At 41.9% G+C, this 23,657-nt stretch overlaps 1 protein-coding gene across 2 annotated transcripts in view; it reads left to right on the forward strand.

Moving 5' to 3' along the window:
- boc (BOC cell adhesion associated, oncogene regulated) overlaps window positions 1–23,657 on the forward strand; it is a 72,546-nt gene that overhangs the window by 16,919 nt on the left and 31,970 nt on the right. The window contains exons 1-3 of one of the 2 annotated variants that reach the window (XM_034169347.1): window positions 3,888–4,068; window positions 19,633–19,752; window positions 20,931–21,203. In XM_034169347.1, coding sequence (XP_034025238.1) covers window positions 4,059–4,068; window positions 19,633–19,752; window positions 20,931–21,203 — 403 coding nt within the window. In that variant the 5' untranslated portion in view covers window positions 3,888–4,058. Of the gene's footprint in view, window positions 1–3,887; window positions 4,069–19,632; window positions 19,753–20,930; window positions 21,204–23,657 lie in introns of those variants that run through there. The other variant, XM_034169354.1, reaches the window with a different exon arrangement.

Consider the following 23,657-nt stretch of genomic DNA (forward strand, 5'->3'; position numbering starts at 1 on the left):
TTAAATTCAAATCCCACTCATGCTACATGTTTCTTTCCTTTTATTATCTCAGTCCACCCAGCTGTAAACAGTAGAGATGAGTCCAAAATTGGTGGCATGTTTGATACTGGTGTAATTCACTTCTTAGATATCAGAGGGGCAGGACCGATCTAGGCCCTCGCCATGCCATCAAATGAATGCATGATGTGGTGAGCCTACTTTGCTTTTGAATCACCAGTAGGGTTGGGAATCGAGAACCGGTTCTTTTCGGGTATTGTTAAGAAATGATTCGATCCACAGACATCAATAGCCTTTTTGCTTAACGATTCCCTTATCGGTCCTTCAGAGCAGCTGTTGTTTTTAGGGGTGTTTGTCGGGAAAATGATCATGTCACGTTGATTACAGAACCCCTGCAGGGTCTGTAATCAACCGTTTCTGCAGTGCAGCTCTTCTTTGAAGCTTGAAGCAATGAAACATTGATCCGACCCGCTGCTTCATTGGTTCTTTGTTTTATTTCCCTTTATCTTAATTTTTCCCCGCTAAACCCCCAAAGAGCATATGTCTGTGAGTAATATTTACCTTTTTTTATGTTAAACCGACCTGTTATGGTCTTCTGAATCAGTTGATAGATGTATTTTATAACATAAAAGCGGGACTGATGCTAACGCGTTAGCATGTCTATGGCATTTTCAATGTTAAAGTTAGCATTAAGATGTTCACATCTCAGCACGTTTGTGTGCATTTGTTTTCTGTATAATAATTAATGGCTCAGCATTTGTTGTTGTAAAAGAGTCAAATGTATTACAAATTGTAATGTTTTTTAAATTTATTTTTGTTTATGTATTAATAATAATAACAGCAACAACAATAATAGTAATAATAACTAATAATGCTACAATACAATTTTAGAGAAAAAGACAAAAAACCTGAGTACAAAAACAACAAAATATAAAACCAAGTAACAATGAACATAAATAAATAAATGTAGAAATAAATAACTGTTTCCTGTGAACACAGAGTGACTCTTACACATTCACTTCATCCCTGTCTTATTTAAGTTTAATGACAGTTTGTTTCTTTCAAACCATATTTTCAGTTTGTTAATTTCTTCAGTGATTTCCTCCAGAACTATCTGCCAAGCTAGAAAACTGCTGCATCCTAGTAAGAGCAGAATACTACTGGAATGAATCTGAATAAGGAAAGTTGGGGGGGTTCCTCACCAAAATGGATGCTGCACTCACTGCAGTTTATTGTCTGCAGTAGTCTCAGATTGCATTTCAGAGCTCCTAGATTTCAAACATTTTTGTGCGGGTGGTGTTGGGGATAATTTTGGGTTTCAGCTTTTTTTGTTTTTCATCACTTTCATCCCTGAATATGTCAATCATGAGTCACTTTTATGCGGATTACAGTCACTAACTGGGACTCCTGTCTTGTTGTGAGAAAGAAACAAGAATCGTCCTCCGTTCTGTTCACACAGCTCCAAACGCTGTGCGACTCTCTGCCGAGTCAAGTTAGAATGATAGAGTCCAGGCGGAATTAATAATTTCAAAGCAAAACACTGTTTAAATCAAATAACACCTCTTTCCAAACGTTGTAATACAAACAAACTGCAGTTGATCAAATGTTTTTTTCCTCCCAAAATGAGACGTCCTGTACTGACGTGCAGCAGCCGCCTGAGCTCAGCTCAGAGGTATGGAGAGACATTCATGCCAAAATGTTTGAAAAGAAATGCTTTTGACAAAAACTACACATTTTGTTTATTTTGATTTATGTCCAGAGGTTAAGGATCCAGTGGCCAATTTCATATTTATTTACTTTAAGACTCAAAAAAAAATGTTGTTGACATAGAAAACTTATAAAGCTTACTTTTAGTACACAGAAAATTCACAAGAGGTATCAATAAGGGAATCTATAAGGAATCTGATCGGTAAGCAGAATCGATAATGATATCGATAAAATCTTATCAATACCCATCCCTTATCACCAGGGTGGGGAATTTAAAAATAACCTTAAAAATATGTTTGCGCTTCACTCTAAATTCCATTATTTTCAAAGGTGTTATGCACCGTGCTGCAGCTCTCTGTGTGAAAAGGTTTAATTATAGATGTCACTGCTTGACAGAGAAAATAAATATCATTCAAGATAAAAACAGATGAACATCAATTCTTCACTTTTTTGCACCGTGCACAGAGGATGTTTTACTGATCATTACTGTCTGTCAATTATGGTAAAATCAGTTTCATGTTTATGCAGAAATACGTTTCACAAAAAATGCTGTAAAACACTTGACACCAGTGTTCAATTAATTTGTTTTATGTTTGCCTTGCGTTGCCGGGGGGGGGGGGGGGGGGGGGGTGTGCACACGCAGGACAAACGCACATGTGCTTACTTGATGATACCTGTGGTTGGGATCAGTTTTCTGTACCTACATAAATCCTCCTTTGGGAGAGTGCAGCATAATTATTCAGCAATTTGTTTTTAGTAGAATCACAAAAATAATTGTCTGAGATTGCAGTTTTGTTTTTTGTTTTTTATCACAAGCACGTATGTATCAGAATTGAATCAGAACTTAAAGTATGTGGATTGGAACATCTTGAGGAAATGGGCGCTGTCCTTGTCTGGGGAACTAACCTGCGTTGGACTGGGGCCTCATCCAGGGGGAGTCCTAAACTCTCATCTGCTTTATGCTGTGGAATCCGGAGATAAGTACCTGCACCCACGGGCCTCAGGGCATCCTCGTATATAGGATTATTTAAATTCTGTTTGTTCTGATATGTGATCATTTTACACTCAAATATACACAGTTCTTCAGTATTGGCTAATAAACCAGAAACAACTGGTTTGAGTTCCAAGGCATTAAAACTATTGCCTCACAGGGACAAAAGCTCATCATTGAAGAATGTTCAACTGGCAGCAGAAGACATGATTCAACAGAATAAATCAATGGGCACCAGATTAGTGAGATTCGGGGCCCCTGAGGTTATCACTGTTGGAATTTTCCATCAGCACAACTCCACTGTCTGCTGTCCAACTGTGCACTCGCATGTGAGGTTTGATTTATTTTGTTATTTTTTATTTTTTTTTACTATTTTGCTTTTGGTCTTAGGCTGGTGCACGTTCTTGGCTTTGAGTGACAGGACAAATGGCGGCTCTGCTTTAACATCTCTCTCTCAGCGTCTCTCTCTCTCTGTCTCTCTCTCTCTGACACACTAATCCAGCTTCTGAAACTGAGCTCTCTGTTTGAAACAAACCTCCTCCAGCTGTTTCTCCTCTTAAGAATCGTTTTGAGACCAGCAGCTTATAGCCGTGTAACCAGTCTTTGGGTTTCTCCGTCTCCTCCACAGTTGATGCTCCACGCCCTTACTGCATGTGTTTCTTCTCTTCATTTTCTTGCCTCAGCCTTATTTTCTTACTCGTGTCTGTTTTTTCTATAATCCCCCCCCCCCCCCCCCCCCCCCATTTTGATTGTCTTTACAGCCTTTCTCCATTTCCTCATGCCCCCCCACCTTTCTCCCTGGCTTGCTCTGTCTTATCTCAGTTTACTAACTAATGCCTTCTCCGTATCTGTTTTTAATATAACATTTCAGTCTTTCCCTCCCTTCCTCTTCCTTCCTTCATCTCCCACAGAGAATTGAGGAGCCGGGCAGCATCTCTCTCTCTCTCGCTCTCTCTCTCTCTCTCTCTCTCTCTCTCTCTCTCTCTCTCTCTCGCTCTGTCTCTCTCTCTCTCTCTCCCCCCCTGCTGAATAATGGGAAGAAATTGCTCTTGATTTATAATTGGTTCCATTCACTCTGATGCATGAGCCTGCATCCAGGGCTGTGGATGTGTGTGTGTGTGTGTGTGGGGGGGGGGGGGGGTTCTCCCCTTCAGGTCCCTCCTGTCTCTCCCCCTCCCTGTGATGGGGGAACACACAGGGAGTAGGTTGCATACTGTACACGCTCAGCTAAGAAAGCCTATATTAGCATGCACGAATGCTGTGGCGCGCTCTGGCGTTTGTCTCCCAGGCCAGAGAGATAAATGGAGGCCCGTTGACACGCTGACATTTGGCATGTGACAAACTTCCTGCGGTCTGCATATTTATGTGCTTCTGTGAGTATACTTTTACCATGTAATAAGAGTTTGTGTGATTGCTTGCTTATGTGTCATCAAGTTTGTGTCTCGCAGGCAGGGAAAGAACCGCTGTGGTTAAATGAAGTTTCTAAGCGCTCGTGTGTGGAAATGTGATGAGCGTTGTTAAATGGCGGTTCTTAGTTATTTTACGTGGGAATGATTAGGTGCATGTCTGACAACACATTTATGTAAAGCGTACATTGACTATGTAGTCTATAAATGCTTGTCATAACTGAGCCGGCTCAGTCCAGAGTCTCTCTGGAGAAGCGTGTGCACCCGTGGGGAGTCTTTTTTGATGTCGTGCATATACATGACAACCTTTTGTTTGCAGATGTGATGGTCTGATGATGCATACTTATGGGGATCTGGCTTAGACTCCCCAATGGAGGCAAAATGATCCTGTTCCCATGGCTGTGGTAGGCAACCCGGCATCCCGAGGCAAGCAGAGAAATGCTGGTGAATGTATTCAGCATGGCACTGTAATTAGCTCACTGTGGTTAATTCTGCTTCGTTATCTAAATTATGCTAATGCGGTGGTGCCTAATTGATTAGGACACCCCCTTCTTTTTTGTTGTGAGTCCATCCAAATTCAGCTGCTTAATCCTTAAAGTGCCCTGTAGCTCGTTAGTGTTAGTTTGGGGGACGGGGGAGTGAATGAGGGTTTGGATAGGCATATAGCTTGTTAATACTTTGTGAAGTGTGTGTGTTATGTGTGTGTGTGTGTGGGAGGGGGGATTCTAAACCTTGTTAGAGATGCTTAAATACTTTTGATGTGCAATTTCATGGCATGAGAACCAGTGATGTCTCCAGTGGAGGATTTGGACTCTCATGCTTGCCACCTATTTGGCAGCGTTTCAGTGACAAGATTAGAGATGCACTTCAGGGGTAGGCGTTCAGGGTTTTTGTTAGCTGGCAACTCTTCCAAATGTGGGCACAAAGCCGCCATCCTGAACAGAGTTGACATGCAGATAAGGGTGATATTTTCTTGTGCGAGAAATTCTAAAAAATACGAGGTCTGTGAGAAAAGAATCCGACCTTTTTATTTTATGCAAAAAATATATGGATTTGATTCATATGTTTTTACGTCAGCCAAGCTTGAACCTTCGTGCGCATGCGTGAGTTTTTCCACGCCTGTCGGTTGCGTCATTCGCCTGCGGGCAGGCTTTCAGTGAGCACTGCTCCACCCCTCTCGTCGTTGTTTCATTGCGAGGAAATGGCGGAATGATTTGGGCTTTTTTTTCCGTCAGAATTTTTTCAGAAACTGTTTGAGACAGGCAGCTGGAAACCATTCGAAAAATTTATCTGGCTTTCGGTGAAAAAGGACAAGTTGGGACATGCCTATCTCGGTTTTCAGTGCTTACCAGTCGAGTGAGTATAAGAGAAATTGTGGAGAGCTGGACATGTCCCAACTTGTCCTCTAACACTCCGAAACGGAGGTGTTCCTTTGTCTCGCCCCATCCGCGAATCAGTCGTGACGCGCGAAGCCTCCGCGCGACTTTCCATGACAAAATCTCTTGTTAAAGTGAAATCTGCCGGAAAATGGCTGATGTCCAGCTCTTGTGATAACCAGAGAAATTGCACATGACGGTCCCGGCTCCACACAGCCATCCGTTTAGAAATGATGTGGTGTTTTCTTCCTCTCGATGGCAGCTCGGAGCGCGGCGTGCAGAGCACCATTGTGGGTCGTCCTTAAAGCTGTAGTAACACTCCTTATTCTCTGTGAAGCCCGTAAAATTTTCACCGAGAGCCAGATAAATTTTTCGAATGGTTTCCAGCTGCCTGTCTCTAACAGTTTCTGAAAAAATTCTGATGGAAAAAAAGCCCAAATCATTCCGCCATTTCCTCGCAATGAAACGACGACGAGAGGGATGGAGCAGTGCTCACTCAAAGCCTGCTCACAGGCGAATGACGCAACTGACAGGCGTGGAAAAACTCACGCATGCGCACGAAGGTTCAAGCTTGGCTGACGTAAAAACATATGAATCAAATCCATATATTTTTTGCATAAAATAAAAAGGTCGGATTCTTTTCTCACAGACCTCGTATTAATTAAATATTGCTCTGTTTATGGATCAATTTTGAAATTTAGTGTCAGGTTTGTTGACGTGAATACAGAGCGGCTAGCTCAGTGGGATAGGAGTTGGGCTATGAATATTTAGACCTGGGTTGGATTCTCAGTCATGCTGTCTTGTACAAGACATTGTCATAGTTCACCCAACTGTAAATCCGTACTAGTCTTACTTTGGAAGTAACCTGCTATGGACTGGTGTTCTGGAGGAGTCATAGACACTTATCCACCAGCACCAATGGGCCTCAGGGTCTATATAGACTCATCTGCCCTAACTGTCACGGAACTCTGTTCACATCTTGTGGAGATGCAGAGTGGCATGCAAAAACGTGGTAACTCTTTGGCTTTTATACATTTCTAATTTTTTATGACATCAAATTAAAAAACAAAACAAAAACAAACAAAAACAATTCCCTCTATATTAAAATTAAAAAAGAAATATCTACAACATGATATAAATTAAATAAAAATATCAAACCAAAAATAATGGACTGGGTTAGTATTGGCACTCTTTAGGATAACACAAATAAAAACATCACTTTTACTGCCAGTTTTCTTTAGACAAGTCAGGAGATGAACACATGAACATTTCAAAGTCACTGAATATGTTTTCATTTAAATCAATCATTGAGAAATTTAAACAGTATGGTACATGTGTATGGAGTAGGCAGTTCTCAAAAAAGCAAACGTGCAAGAGGAAGATGAGTGAGGGAAGCCACCAACAAAATCTCTGAAGGAGTTATAGGCTTCTGCTGAAGTAATTGGTGAAATTCTGTCTGCATTGAGGAGGTGATGTAACTTTTGTTTTTTCTTTATGTCATAGAAACAATTCTTACATGTAAAAGCTGTATCCTGGTCACTAAGACAGATGTGGCTAAAAACATTGCCTCCTTTGCAGAGACAATAGTGCGTGGTTAGGGCTGCATTAATCAGCAACAAACAACTTGACATATTTGGTGTGTCACGTTACTGTGGTGGAATTTAGACCCACTGTTCTTTTCAGAGTGACTCTAATTTACTCATATTGAATACTTGAATACCTCAAAACTTGTGTGACAGCATCACACTGAGGTTCAAATCAGGACTTTGCCTCAGTCACTCCAAAAGCCTGAGTTTTGTTTGAGTTGATGTAGGGATGCACGATCTTCTTCTTTTTCTTTCGGTTGCTCCCGTATCAGGAAAATATCGATATTGGCAAATAAATATGAACAAAAAAAATTAATTGATGTCTGAGTAATAAGGAGGAGTAGCAATTGGATTGTGAGGGAACATCAGTTTTGCCATTTTGGTGTTGTGGCGCATTTCTCTGCACATGATCCAGAATGCAAGTGTTTTAGTGTTGAGGCCCACAGTGGGTGGAAAATGCAGAGGACACACCCACATTTCACCTGATAGATGGTTACTTTCAGGGGGTAGCGATGGACCAGTTGTCGGCCTGGGTGGTTTGCATCCAGAACCCAAAGCGGTTTTATATTGTGGTAGGTGCAGCGACGCGTGGTACCCGTGCTGCCCACAGGCCGGATCTGAATAATGACTTTTTGTCTTCAACATTAACTGTTTTATCAGTATTATCTGGGGGAAACCTGTTGAAGTGACAGGGTTTTCAGTTTGATTTGAAAAGATATGTTACTTAAAAATCAGACTTCGAGGCTCTGTCTGTTAACACAGGTCATTCAGGAATTCCAGCAATCTGCAGTGAGAAACACTATCCCCAAAGACTCCAAACTCCAAATGGAACCACCGTCATGCTGTGTTCTTATTGTCAAATCATGTGTGTGCTTTGCACCAGATGAAATGGGACTTCCAAAACGTTCTGTGTTTCAGAAAGCCTCATCTTGTTTAGGGTTTTTAATTTTTTTTTATGTAAGTGTGGTGCAAATTGATGTTTTTTATTTTTTGCCCAGTGAGCCATGGATACAGTTTGTGTCCAGTATATTTGTTATGGTAGAATGATGAGCAGTGATCTTAGCTGAGATGGGAGAGATGTTCATTTGTAATTTCTTGGCTGTGTTGATGTGGTCTGGTGGTATTTTGGTAGGCCAGTCATTGGTGTTCTAAGTTCTCTCTATTTGGAGATGATATTGTTTACTTTGTATTGCTGGTGTTTCAGATTCTTAGAAATGGTTTTAGGAAGAAAAAAATTCTAGCAGTAGCCTGATGTAAACATGAACATTTTTCAGGTTGTAAAAAGCTGTTGTGATCATTTTCCCTCTCGGTGCAATGATTTATTTATTTATTTTTAACAAATTCAAGTCTGTATTGATGGGCTAGATTTATATATGCAGCATGATGAGAAATACACGTCTTGATCCAACATCAGATAAAATGATACACCCTAGGAGTACTTTGGATAGGAAACTCTACTTCTAATCTGTTTCCTGTAGATGAATCGCCAGTTAACCTTATGATGACTTTTGAGACATGATAGTTGAAATTGGCATTATAAAGATATATTTGACAAACTACTGTTATAGCCAACTGTACTTTTCAGAAGATTGCTGACCATCTTAGCTGCATGAGCTAACATTAGCATTGCACACGGACATGACAAGGTGTTGATGATGTTTTTATAAAAATGTAATTAAATCTCAGATAAATAAATGATGGGCAGCACAGTGATTTAGCTGTTAGCACTGTTGCCTTACAGAAAGAAGGTCATGGGATCAATTCCCACCTGCTGCCTTTCTGTGTGGAGTTTGCGTGTTCTTCCCGTGTTTGCGTGGCTTCTCTCGGGGTGCTCCGGCTTCCTCCCACATCTAAAGACGTGCATGTCAGGTGAATTCAAACTTTCAGTTGATCGTAGGTGTGTGGATGTAAATGCGTTTTTCAGTCTATAGAGCCCTTGCAGTCACATGACCCGGCCACTCCCCATCGCCATGCTGCCGGTTATGCACAGTGCTTTCAGGATAATTTACACGCGAAACAGTGTACATAGTGCAAAGTGTGGGACAAGCTTAGAGATAAACATCATGTCTGAACCTGATAGTGGAGTAAGTGAACATACCAGGCATCTTTCTGGTTCTGAATTATAGCGGTACAAAGAGAAAATTGCCGTTTTGGTGCTTATACACAGCACCGGGCATGTTGTTTTCTTTGGTGACTGCACCTGGAGTGACATTGTTATCATCGCACGTGTAAGTAAACTCAGGACTTAATAAGTTAATTGAGGATTGCAGACTTACATATTTATAATATTATTTAGTAATAATGTTCGTCATTAACTTTACTGAATTTTGTGTTCGCGTCTGTGAGATTGTGGAGCAACACTCAGCTGAGTCTCGCTGTTTGTCGTTGTTGTCCCGTTGTGGCTTCCGTAATGAAATGAGTAACATTTTTATGATGAAGGGTTCTTTTTCATTTTTATCTAACCCTACCTTAGTGATAATGTTCATCATTAGCTTTATTGAATTTTGTGTACACTGCTGTGGGATTGTGGGGCAATAGCCATCGCTCTGTCCACTGGAATCCTGCTGACATTCTCCTTCTGTCCACGTCTCTGACATGGTGTAATAGTGGGAAAAAATGGCAAAAAACAGAAAAGACGAGTTGAGATGACTTGTTTACACAGCCACGTGTATTGTGACCGGCTAAACTTAACTTTTGGCTTTTGGCTGTGCTTTTGGCTGTGCACGGCACTCCCTGCACGTGACCTATGATGTCACGTGCAAAGTCTCTAAATGTGGCCCTGCTTATCGGGCGTCCTGTTCAGGGTGTATCCCGCCTCACACCCTATGTCTGCTGGGATAGGTTCCAGCCCCCAATGCCCCTTAATTGGAATAAGCGGATATAGAAAATGTATGGATGTATGGATAAATAAGAGAGTGCAGTCTTGAGACAGTAGTGTGTGCAGACTATTCAACAGCTTAGTGGACAAATCTTGCATGGCGTCACCCATAGATTTTTTTTTGGACAGTGGGTTTGAAGATCAGATGGAGCTGCTCCAAATGTCACCATCTTGGCAGCACCTAACTCCCAATTAACCCATAATTAACCCATAAACAGGTAAAGAGGGTGCAACATGGGCAATACTGGTGTGACCTGGGTGGGACAAATGAAGCCTGAACACGGCCCCCATTTTGGAGTTAACCAGACAAACAAAAGCTAACGGGCTAACCTTGGTTTGGGTGTTTTATTAATGCATATTTTTGCTGACTGGTCAGTAGTTTTCATGGCTGGTGGCTTGAGGGCAGGTGTTAAAAATTATGTCCTCAGTAACCGTTAAGAACATCACCAAGCTAATTAGTGCTACCTGTGCTAATGTTTTAATTTCACTATAATAATAATTTCACTAGTGTGTGCTTGGAAGCCAACATAGACTCATTGTCACTCAAAGTGACCTCAGCTTGTCCTAAAATTAACACACCAGTTCTTGTGTGATCTTGCTTTTCAGACTTGTGATTTCGATTATAAAGCAACTTTTCTTCCACCATTCGCTGAACACAACTTTGTGCTCAGCACAGCACATTAATGACGCAGCACACTGGAGCCCTTGCTCAAAAATGCAGGTCAGGTTTGGGACCTTGTTGCCTCCTCAACCACCCAAGCCGACCTGTGGGCCAACCACGTAGAAGCACAAAAAATCAAGTTGCCAATTGGCTGCTGTGTTCGTAGTCTGGCGTGTGTGTCCTAAATATATCTAATGGTTCATATCTAAGATGAGACTCTGTGAGAGTCGGACATGAGAAAAGCCTCTTGTCATAGTGGCCCAGTTGAAATTAGGGTTAGTTCTTTTTTTCTGTTGAATTAATTACAGCTGATAAGTGCAGAGTTCACTTCTTTGGTTGAGCCAAGTCCAACAGGAAAGTGTGTGTTCATGGTATTTGACCTTTGGATCATACACTGTAATCCTAATGTTCAAATTAATAAAAAAAAAAGTAGTATATCCTCAAAGTTTGAAGAAAATGTTCTACTTACTTAAATAGTTCAGGTTTGTGTAACATGGTCTTGCTTTTTGAGTAAATTAAGGTCAGAATATTTGATTGACTTGAACTAATTATATATTAAGTAAGCAAAACTTCATAGCATAACTTAAACACAACTTAAAAGAATTAAGTAATTATATATGAAAATATCTGAGGTGACTTAATGAACCCTTTAACAGGGGTGGTGGCCAAGTGGTTAGTGTGCTTGGTTTCAGTGCAGTAGGTTCCTGGTTCAAATCCCACATTCCTCCATGTAATGTGGAGTTGTGTCAGGAAGGGTATCCGGCGGCGTAAAACTTGTGCAGCTCAACATAACAGAGCCACCTCACATCTGCTGGCGACCCCAAATGAAAAACAAGGAAGCAGCTGAAAAGACTTAGTGACACTATAATTTAATTGTAATCATGAAGTACAAGTAGCATTTAATCAAAACTTTTTTAAGTTCTGGGAACAATTGACTTTTGAGTTGAGTTCTGCTAACTTATTTGGGTTTGCAGTGTATATTTGACTGTACGCTTGCCAAGATTGCATAGAACCTCTCCAAATTCCCCCATTTTTTCCTTTCTGCAGTGTTGCTTTCTCCTCGTATTATGGTCTGAGAGTAAGCCTGGTGTCTTGCTGTTTTGTCAAGTAGACTCCGGATTGTTTTCTAATTCAGAACAAACCCAGGCCAGACCAAGAGGCCAGCAAACAGATTGACAGAGTGAGGGGAAAATATGGTGCAACAATCGTCAGCTCGCTCACACACACGCTCTCAAACACACCCTCTCTTTAAGGAGGCCCTGTGCTCGCCTCCTGCTTGCCTGCCAGTTGACATCCTCTCTATTAATTTGAGTCGCTGTTCTGCTTTTTCAGTCAACCTATCTACCCCCCCCCCCCTTCTGACCCCACCTTCTTCAAATGCCTCCATAAACCCCTTCACCCATCTCACATCAATCCATGAAGGCATTGAACCCCTCTCCTCCACTAACTCTGCACACACTACTCTCAAACCTCTTGGTCACTGAGGACCCCCCCCCCACCCCGGTTCTCTTCGGTCATTGAGCAGGGCCCATCAGCTCTTCCCCGGACCCTTCAGAGTAGCGTCTCCCCTTTCTCCAGGGGTCCACGGGGTCTTTGTCCGTGCACCGGCTCACTGCTTTACAATGACTCTCCACTCTATTAAGGTGCGTTCTGCCTGTTAGCGTCGCCAGGGGCAACCGGCCTCCCGCATGGCAACTATGTAGAATGGCATTGTAGGCCGCAGGCTCTAGCGGGGCAGTTGAACCCCCGGCACTCCTCACACTTGACACCGCATGTGTTTATCTAAAGGGGGGGCTTTGTGTTGTTTGGAGAGCCTCGACAGGAGGGGGTGCTAAAGGGGTGTAAAAAGACGTAAAACCGGGGAGGAGGGAGAGTAAGAGGAGGCGATAAATATTCAACAGTTCACCCCTCAGAACGAGTTACAACCCCGCTTTCCCTCCTCCACCACCACTACCGCAGTTGCAGCCACCGTTCCCCCCGTGTATCCTCTCCATGCCAGAAAGCAGATGGAATGTGAGCGCTCAGGGAGGAGGCTCCAGTCTGGTTTTATCCAATTAAAAGGGTTGTCAAAATGAATTTATCCACAGAGGCAATGGACAATGGGACCGGCAGTGACCTGGGAGAACAGGGGCCTCGGTGTCTTTACTTAGCACATTCACAATGAACTTCTGTCAAGTGACTAGATGGCACTCGCAAAGCTCCACATGATGCATGCGCGTGCGCTACAGTGTTGTGCCCTTCTTGTTCTGCTGGAAACCTTGATGCACCTTAAAAATGACACTGTTGCACTGCACCCGACACTGTCAGGGAAAATCTGTTTGAACACCGCAAAGCTATGTCCCAAAATGGTGTTTGCAATGCAACACCTTTCTCTCACAGACACACACACGTCCTAATTTAGGGGTCTTGTCTGTTTGTATGCTCTGGTTTTTATCAGTCTCGCTAGAGCGTAGGAGGCCTCTGTCTCTGTGTCTGTTAGTTCTCTGGGAAGGATGGATGGAAAATGTTGTACATAAATGTCAAGGCAACTTTTCATCTTGAGGCAGGGTATCCGTTAAGCAAACACAAGACCCAGCTGAGTAATGACTCAGAACGACAGACTCAGAGGAGCTGTTTTTAGGGAGTGATGATGTACGGGGGATCTTCTAATCCTCCTCTCATAACATGGCTTCGTTTCTGTTTCCGTCTCTCCTCCCGAGTGAAAGTTCTGGCATGACCTGTCAACAAGAATATTCTGGCCAGGTAAGACGTCTACAGGCTATGTTGGCGTGTCATGCTGTGTTTCCAGTTGGCAGACTAACCAGTGTGGTTTACGGTTAGCGACTCTCACACTTGGGACAGGTGTTAGATACAGATGTGGGTGTCTTTTACGGACAGCTGTCCTGGGTCGTGTCCATACGGCCACCGGCCACAGAAGCCACAAGGGTTGAGCTATGTTCACTCTTGGTTCCACAGTAGCTTGTTAACCGATCCTGCCTGCTGCTGATGGGCCACGCTGAGCATATGGGTGACAGAATGACACAGTTTGTGTGTGATCTCTCAGTATAACCATCAGTTTGCATACATAATTAACACGTAGTGATGCGGTGTTGGGTTTAGTGGCAGTTGCCTAGTTAACAGCTGTGTTTCCATCAGCTCGCCTGTTTGCTCATTTTCAATAAACGTGCCAGATAACTAGACATTTGGCCCATTAGATGAGGAAGGTATGCTGTCAGAGGTTCCATTCTTTGCGCTGTCCTGCTGTGGGCTCTTCTTGTGTCCTCTTCTTGTGTGTTGTGTTGTGTTTTGTGTCTTGAAGCTTCTTTATTTATCCTTTTGCCGTGTTTGCGTGTTGACCAAGCCATGTTGTGGAGGAGGATTGGAACAATAGTCTTCCCCAACATGTCTTGGTCAACCAAGGAAAAGACGTTCTGCTTGGAGACCTATTTCGCCAACAAATCATACCATTTGGAGCATAATTTGAAAGAACATGACTTTTATGCAAAGTGACCAAGATAACAAACTTTGGGGGATGATTGTACATAGACTGAAGTTTAAGTGATAACACGTTGTTGTGTGGTGGTGGACATTGATGTAGATGTTGAAGCTGGTGGCGAACCCTCTTTGCTTATGGAAGTGGATTTTTCAACAAAAACAGATGATTTTATTTCAAACACAACACGAAATGGTGACATATAAAAAAAAAAAAATAAATAAATCACAGTAATGGCACTAAATTAGTCAGATGTACACATTCTTTGTTGACATGCTGACTTTAAGTTTTTTTTTTTTTGACAGGAGTTGATACTTTTCAAGTGGAGCACGGAGTTAGCTAGCTTGCTAGTTAGCAATCAGCTAGCTCACTGTGTCCGCATACATGAGACAGTGATGTTACTTTAACACAAGTTTAGACTCAAAATATCCTTGTTTGTTAAAGCACACTTCCACCAATGGGATAAGTAACGTTAAACAGTGTTTTCAAGCAGGCTACAGACTATAAAACACTTATCATCCTCTGTCATCGCCTCCAACAAAGCCATGGCTGACTCGCGGTCATCCTACCTCCTGTTGTTCACTGGTCGATGTCCGTAAATGGCGTTTCTGTGGTCAAACCATTTCCAGCCCTTACGGTCTGACCCACTCCAACCATTGTGGTCCTTGATGGTCCTGTAATCACTTTTAGGCTTTTTTGCCATAAAGATTGGCATTATTAACCGTATAATATCCTCACATTTTTCAATAGAATGTAGAACATATCAATATGCTCTACCAAAGTGGTGAGTTGACCATTAAGGGTTAAAAAAAAGTCAGTGCTATAAAACAGTGAATATGTATTCTGATACTCAGGTTCACTGATATTGAGAACATATCCAATAATACAAGAATGGGACAAAATAATTATGGAAACATTTTTTTGCATTTTCGTTTTCCATTTCATCCCAACACTTTCTGATTTGGGGTTGTAGTTATATTTGACGAAGAGTGGTTTAAATTCTGTCTTCTTCTTATTGATTTGGAACAGATTGCCATTAAAAAATCTTTTTCTTTGTATTATTCATATACTCATAAGTTAGTTCTTTTGACGTTTATGTTTTATTGTTCTGTTTTTGTTTTTTATATTTCATTTTTTTATATGGCCTAAGGAACCATTTGTGAACTATTGTGGATCAGTTGTGTATTGCAGATACCATTTTATTTAAACAATTTGCTGCAAGCATTCATGCCATCCTCTTTTGCATAGAAGCGAGTCATGCACCAATACCAGTGCTCATATTTGGAATTCTATTCAAATACTGCCTTGTAACACAAGTACATAAGGTGGAAGAAAGATTTCAGTGGTTTGGACATATTTAAAGAACAACAACAACACAAGTAAAGTGGGTTACAAACTTTGTTGGAACAAAATCATCAAGAAGAGAAATGAAAAGTAGCTCAAACAACACAAGCTGTCTTAACGAGGGTGCAGGAGTGAAAAAAAAAAAAACAGAACAACAACAACACTCCTTGCTGTGTCTCATTTGAAGAGTTACGCTGAAAAGTCTGATTCCTGCTGATACTGTGTTGGGGGTTTTCTGGCCAAAATAGTGATTGATGACCACGGGATCAACTTAATCCCAGGTTTTGTGTGTGTGTGTGTGTGTGTGTGTGTGTGTGTGTGTGTGTGTGTGTGTGTGTGAGACATTTCACTAAAAAATGCATTATTGCATTTAACAGTTTTCTAGTGTTGTTGCTGACTGTGTGCATAATAATGACTCAGTCAATTTGGGTTTAATGGCCACAGATGGTAAAAAACAAACAAAAAACTAAACAAACTAAAAACGCCACCCAAAACTGTTGGCGCTTATGTACAAATAGGAGCTGTGGTTCTAGTAAATGGTACCCCAGATTGAATCTGAAAACACATCGATTACAGTAAAATGGTACTTTTATTCATCTTAAACCTAAATATAGTGGCCAAGCAGTTGGTGTGCTTGTATGCAGAGCAGAAGGCTCCTGGGTCAAGACCACCCCTGCCCATTCTCCATGTAATGCAGTGTTGCATCAGGAATGGCATCTGAGGTAAAATGTGTATCAAATCAACATGCAGCTCCATCTCAGATCTCCTGTGGTGACCCTGAATGGAAAGAAGAGAGAAGCCAAAGGGACTTACTAATGATACCTGTTTTTTTTGGGTGGAGCTGTTTTGTTCTGTTGGGGTTGGGTGATGTAAAATGAATTAGAATATCAGTGTTGACAGGAAAACATAATGATGGGTGATGAAATTGGTGGTGGTGGTGCTTTGGGGGGGGGGCAATATTAATTAAGACCCTATTTTCACCGAGCCCACGACCGAGTTGCGATCGAAAAATGGCCTCTGCTCACTGTCACTTCCACTGGGGTTGCAGGCTGGTCACAATGGGGGCTCCATGTTTGACCCTCATGGTCGCCATCACTCCCCATCGGTCTCCAACAGGTGTGCAAGTGTATTGAACTGTTTAAAACACTCGCACAAGTTGTGTAACCAGTTAACAGATACAACCCCAATTGCAATGAAGTTGGGACGTTGTGTAAAATGTAAATAAAAACAGAATACAATGATTTGAAAATCCTCTTCAACCTGTATTCAATTGAATACACCACAAAGACAAGATATTTAATGTTCAAACTGATAGACTTTATTTTATGTTTTGAAATGGATGCCTGTAACACATTTCACAAAGTTGGGACGGGGGCAACAAAAGACTGGGAAAGTTGATGAATGCTCAAAGAACACCTTATTGGAAACAGGTGAGTGTCATGATTTGGTATAAACGGAGCATCCCCAAAAGGCTCAGCCGTTCAAAGATGGGGTGAGGCTCATCACTTTGTGAATAACTGCATGAAAAAAAATAGTCCAACAGTTTAAGAACAATGTTTCTCAATGTTCAATTGCAAGGAATTTAGGGATTCCATCATCCACAGTCCATAATATAATCAGAAGATTCAGAGAATCTAGAGAACTTTCTTCACGTAAGCGGCAAGGCCAGAAACCAACATTGAATGCCCGTGACCTTCGATCCCTCAGGCGGCACTGCATTAAAAACCAACATCATTGTGTAAAGGATCTTACCGCGTGGGCTCAGGAACATTTCAGAAAACCATTGTCAGTTAACACAGTTCGTGACTACATCTACAAGTACAAGTTAAAACTCTACCATGCAAAGTGTGGGCTCAGGAACATTTCAGAAAAACATTGTCAGTTAACACAGTTCGTTGCTACGTCTACAAGTGCAAGTTAAAACTCTACTATGCAAAGTGAAAGCCATACATCAACAACATCCAGAAACACCGCATCCTTCCCTGGCCCCGTGCTCATTTGAAATGGGCAGACCCAAAGTGGAAAAGTACGCTGTGGTCTGATGAGTCCACATTTCAAATTGTTTTTGGAAATCATGGATGTTCTGTCCTCCGGACAAAAGAGGAAAAAGACCATCCAGATTGTTACCAGCGCAAAGTTCAAAAGTCAGCGTCTGTGATGGTATGGGGGTGTGTTAGTGCCCATGGCATGGGCAGCTTACATATCTGTGATGGCACCATCAATGCTGAAAGGTACATCCAGGTTTTGGAGCAACACATGCTGCCATCCAAGCAGCGTCTTTTTCAGGGACGTCCCTGCTTATGTCAGCAAGACAATGCCAAGCCACATTCTGCACGTGATACAGCAGCGTGGCTTCATAGTAAAAGAGTGCAGGTACTAGACTGGCCTGCCTGCATTCCAGTCCTGTCACCCATTGAAAATGTGTGACGCATTATGAAGCACAAAATACAACGGAGACCCCAGACTGTTGAACAACTGAAGTCGTACATCAAGCGACAATGGGAAAGAATTTCACCTACAAAGCTTCAACAATTAGTGTCCTCAGTTCCCAAACGCTTATTGAGTGTTGTTAGAAGGAAAGATGATGTAACACAGTGGTAAACAAACCACTGTCCCAACTTTTTTGAAATGTGTTGCAGTATCTGTTTCAAAATGAGCAAATATTTGCATAAAAACAATAAAGTTTATCAGTTTGAACATTAAATATCTTGTCTTTGTGGTGTATTCAATTGAATATAGGTTGAAGAGGATTTGCAAATCATTGTATTCTTTTTTATTTACATTTTACACAGCGTCCCAACTTCATTAGAATTGCGGTTGTACATGGGTCTCATAATCAGTCTTGATAAACTCTCACGTCTCAACCCACTCTCAACCTGATCCTGTGAGTCATAATAGACTCTCAGTTGGGGACTCTGCATGGAGTTGCATTAATGATCGTGAATATTGACATATTTGTCACTCGCACAATTTAGTTGGTTGCAACTAAAAAGTTGCAATGCAAGCTTGGTCACAGTGGAGACCAGCCAAGACATGTGAGCGCTGACAAAATGTCATGATCTTGTAGGTCTTATATAGGTCTCAGTCCAGTGTAAACGGGGCATTACTTTAACAAACCATTCACCAAGTCAGGAAAAGTCATTTGAACTCCAGGCAAGAGAACTCCTGCGCTCCACAAGAAAACACGACGACTTGTTTTGGGCTGGTAAGCCATTCGCTGGTACCTGTTCTAAAATGAAAAGATATTTTTGTAGTTTTTATTCTTTAAATAAAAACACAAACACTACGCTGACACCAACCAACTCCTCCAAACAACCAGGATAATTTTGTTTTCTCCTCACCGATCAAGATGAGAATTGTGCTTTAAGCAAATGTAACATTAACAGCATCAGATGAGTTTGTCACTGCAGCTGTTTGTATAAAAAGTGAAAAGAGAGAGAGAGATTGATTCAGTTTGAAGGACCACCCTCCTCATCTTGACGGGAAGTTGTTAGTTTAACCTGACAGGAAAGAATTTGGAAAACTTGGCAGTAACGACAGGGGAGTGAGAACAGCTCCCCTCTCTACATTAAATGTTAGTAGACTGTACTTTACATTAAGCTTTCTCTTGAGTCACTTGTCCATTTTCCCAACTGTTCTGAAGAAAAGAATCTCTCGTCCCCACACGATATGCTGTCCTGCCCCAAAGTCCAGCCTCTCATTAGTTGTTCTTTGTCCTGAATGCTGAATGCAGGCTGTGTTTCTTCTCCCCCTCCTCCCTCTTTTTCCTCCCCTTGGACCCTCTACCTGTATCGTTTACACCTGAGCGGGAAGGTGGAGGGCTCGAGTTACGGCCCGCAGAATGAGGGCGACCCTTTGATGAACAGGCTGGATGGGTGCAGATGGGGGAGGGTTGTGGGTTGAGATGGGGGGCCAGCATGAAAGGAAGATTTTTTTTTTTTTTGAGTGGGTCTACAGCGTGCACCACCTTATGTCTCCTTAATAGTTGCCTGTTTCTGTACATAGAATATGATTGTAAGACTTCTTGCTTTTGCGATATTGTGATTTTGTGACTTCTTGCTATATGTGTGTTTCCAGTGTTGGCGATTTGGTGCATTGCTTTGTGCGTATGTGTGTGTGTATGTTTTGTGCAGCAGCATGTGTCAATGCTTTGTTTTTTGTGTAGTGAGTCTGTAAGTGACCCTCTCGCCTTCCCCTGTGTGTGTGTGTTTCAGTGGGTAGTATATGGAAGATGTCTTTCTGGACTCCATGGATGAAACAGAGAATGGTTCCAGTGTTGTGTGCTGTAGGTGCAGTACTGCTGTGCTGCCTGCAGAGCAGCGCCTCTGTCTCAGGTGAGTAAATTGTAGCTCTAATAACCTCACAGTCTGGTATCACTGGGTAATGCTGCTTGTCGCACCACTGCATCCCATTGTTTGCTGAATGTTTTATGACTCATTAGCAATAAATGTTAGGCACTTTGTGCTTACACCATAGTTACCCTAGGTGGAATAGGTAAATTGATTAGATTTTAGTGACACAAATTTGCATTTTCATGAAGTTAAAATGATTTCCCCCATAACAGCCACTGCTTGAGAATGCTGTTTGATGGCGACTTTATGTTCAGAATCTGTATATATTGTGGCAACAACATATGCAAATATGCTGTTTATGGTACTCACCTGCATGAGTAACATTGACTTTTATGTTTAAAATATAACAGTCTGTGAATTATGGTAAAATGATGGCTGATGATGAGATGCTTATTGATGTGCTCTGTCTGTGCTGATGAACATTTGAGAAGTAGATGTTTTTTTTGTGTGTGTTTGTTTTTTTGTTTTTGCTGTTATTGCGAGCTTTACATTTATAATCTAAATTTTAAGCTCCCTAAAACCTGGGGCATTAAATGTCTCTTGATATGTTTAATTAATACACACACACACACACACACACACACACACACACACACACACATATATATATATATATAAAAAAAGACAAATTACCAAAAATGGCCTAAGAGTTTTTCAGAATCCAAAATAACATTCTCAAAATTCGTAACATTGTCATTGCCACAGTCCTTAGCCTCCTGATAGTTATAGTGGAAAAAAAAAAACAGTGAAAAGAAATAAATCCTCTGATTTGAGGAATGGAAACTTTTTCAAAGTGCCACAGTTTGATGCCTCTGATTTACGATGTGTTGGCAGGTCTTAATGCCAGTGCAGTTGGACTCAGGTTTTTTTTTCCAAATACCTGGCAAATCTTGCCAAGGACAAAATATCCTGGCTTTCCATGAGTGAGGTCTTTTTGAAACTCAGTGAACTAAGAAGTGGGTACTTTACAAGAGCCACATTAGCCACCAAGCCTGAACGCACAAAGAAGAATACTTCAACAGTAAATCCAAGAAAAAAAAGTCAACGCAGTGCCAGCCACACTGCTTGGCAGGCGATTTTTGACGTGTTTACCGAACAGAAAAGAAGCGCTCTCGTTGGGTATTTTTGCTGACTGCTATGTGTGATTATTTCTGTGACAGATGAGGTGCCCGTGTTCACTGAAGAGCCTGTGTCAGTGGTGCAGAAGCTGGGTGGCAGTGTGACCTTACGCTGCAGCGCCCAACCCACCACTGCCAATATCAGCTGGCGCCTCAACAACCAAGAGGTGGTGGGTGGCGATGTGGGTGTGGAACTGGGGCCTGGCACCCTGCTGATCCGCGCACTCTCCAATGTGACTTTGGGTCGATACCAGTGTATAGCCAGCACGGCCGCAGGAGCCCTGGCCAGCGTGCCGGCGAACGTCACTGCTGCCAGTGAGTAATCATCTCCCCACACCAAGACAACAACAAACACTCAGGTCTGTTCTTGGAATATCTAAAACTTTAGATTTAATTTCTGTGCTGGGGTCTATTTACATCAATCAATTTTCACCCTAAAACACCAAGGCTGGACCTCACACAACATAACAGATAAAAATAGTGCGTCAATGAGCTTGATGTCTGCTCTTGTCTTCTAAATACTCTTGCTAGTGTACTGTATACTTGGTATGTATTTAGTAGTAGTCAAAGGGTACCTAGACAATCTTGTATCTTTATAGTGTGTAAGCAGACTACACTATGCTACCCCATGGGACAGCTGGAGCCTGGTAACTGAAGAAAAAGAATGTCCCAGGAAAATTCCAAGAAGATAGCAGACATACATGTAAATGGTAGCTGCGTTCGAGGGGCCATGTCATTGTACAAATATACATCAAGGACCGTTTTAAAAAGTCTGCCTTTGCCAAATATAAATTTTTGGGGCATCATTGTGTGTGTACTTATGTGTATCATCTGTTAACATGCAGTTCCAAGGACAGGTAAGACGGCAACATAGTATGTCTGAATTGTGTCCCTGCTACTCGCTTGTTTACTTCTAATACATATACAGTCGCAGATGGGTAGTAGGTTTGTAACAGACATTAGTACTTGTGCACTCGGTTTCAGGGCAGAAGAGTCCCGGTTCAAACCCCACCCCTGCCACATTTCTCCATGTAATGTGGAGTTGCATCAGGAAGGGCAGCCGGCATAAGACGTCTGCCAGTTCAACATGCAGATCCACCTTGGATTTGCTGTGGCGACCCCGAGTGAAAACAAGGGAGTAGCCAAGGGGACTTACTTAATTATTAAAGAAGATGCTAACTACACCTGGTAGTGGTTAACATAAGAATATGTAGTCACGTTAATCGCGTCAGACCTGGTTCCCAAAATGTTGGTGTTAGCGTTGGGGTATGCTATCATTACTGTCTGAGAGTGATAAGTTAGGTAGCAGATACACCCTAAAGGTTTTCACCACATGGATTCACCTGCTTAAAGGTACGACTTCCACATTTGACACATAAGCTTAACTACGTATAACGTACCGATTACTAGAGAGCAGATGTTTGGTTTGATTCCTCAGGAAAGCATCATGTTTTGTATGTTCATGACAGATTCTTTTCTTTTTTCCCTTTACTGAAATGTTGCCTTTTAGGCTGACGATATGTTTGCTTGTGTGGTTTAAGATTAATTGTTAGTTATCTCATTATTCTGATTCCATATTCCCTTATTGATTCCTGATCAGTTTTCTGTGTATAAAAATATAGACACCAAAAATAATTAGTGCAGCTTTTTTCTTTGTTGCTAAACACAAGAGTTTGAAGTCATGACGTCCCGTCTAACATCATGGCACTTGGGTTTCTGTATTGTTGAACTATTGGTAAAAACATGCTGGCATTGATGAGCAGAATTGACAAAGTCTCAATGGAACAATTGGAACCCATTATTTACTGGAACTGGTTTATTGCAAAGTTCTAGCCCTAAACAGAGATGTAGAACTTTGAATAAAAATAAAAAACACATTTGTCATGTAGCTACAAATTGTAGGAACAGTAACATCAGTTCCAACACAGTAGCCACAGTCAATTCTTTAAGAAGCCCACATCCAGATTTGTGATCTGCATGATTGGTTTAGCACTCCAAATGTTCACCCATTGTGGCTGGGACTTGACAAAATTTATGGTGTACGCCCTTCCTGCTTCTTACCCTCGTCATTCACTCAGGCTTGGGACTGGCAGTTTGAATGCATTGGCTTTACACCCCACCTCTGAAAATCCGGTAATTCCCACAAACCTTCATTTCTGGCTATGTTAGCTCATATTCTAAATGTAATTTATATTGTTGGTTGTTAGCTTTTGTTTGAACTTGGTCAAGAATTTTTGGCACTAAACGTCTGCAGTCATTGCAGGGAAGATAGAAATGGTTATGCAGGCTGTACTATTCCTAGCAGTGTCACAGGGTGCAGAGACCTGTATGTGCCGATCCGAAAAGCATTTAAATGAATTATACTCAACATTGATGTTTTGAGTGCAGTGCTGCTCTGAGTATTCAGTGTTATATTTGATATGTATCATGGGACTGAGAGCGGGCCTGAAGCAGTGTAACATGAGCAGCAGAAATGGAGGGGCCGTGGGGAGCTTTGGGGGGGGGCTGCACCACTGGATCCCCCTCTGTGCACCAATATCCCCCCATTTCCCCACAACACTGCATTCCTCTCCACAGGACTCGACAGCAGGGCCCGTCAGATATTATGGCCCCATAATTGGGAAGAGGGCTGTTTTGCAAAAAAAAAAAAAAAAGTGGAGGGAGGAGGAAGATGAGGGTACCATGTGTGAAAGGGGGAGGGATAGACATTGGATACGGGAATGTGCCTGATTAGAGCGCACAGAAAAGGCCACCGCTAACCGTTCTCAT

The sequence above is a fragment of the Thalassophryne amazonica genome, chromosome 1 (genome assembly GCF_902500255.1).
Source record: "Thalassophryne amazonica chromosome 1, fThaAma1.1, whole genome shotgun sequence".
In the NCBI taxonomy this organism is placed as follows: domain Eukaryota; kingdom Metazoa; phylum Chordata; class Actinopteri; order Batrachoidiformes; family Batrachoididae; genus Thalassophryne; species Thalassophryne amazonica.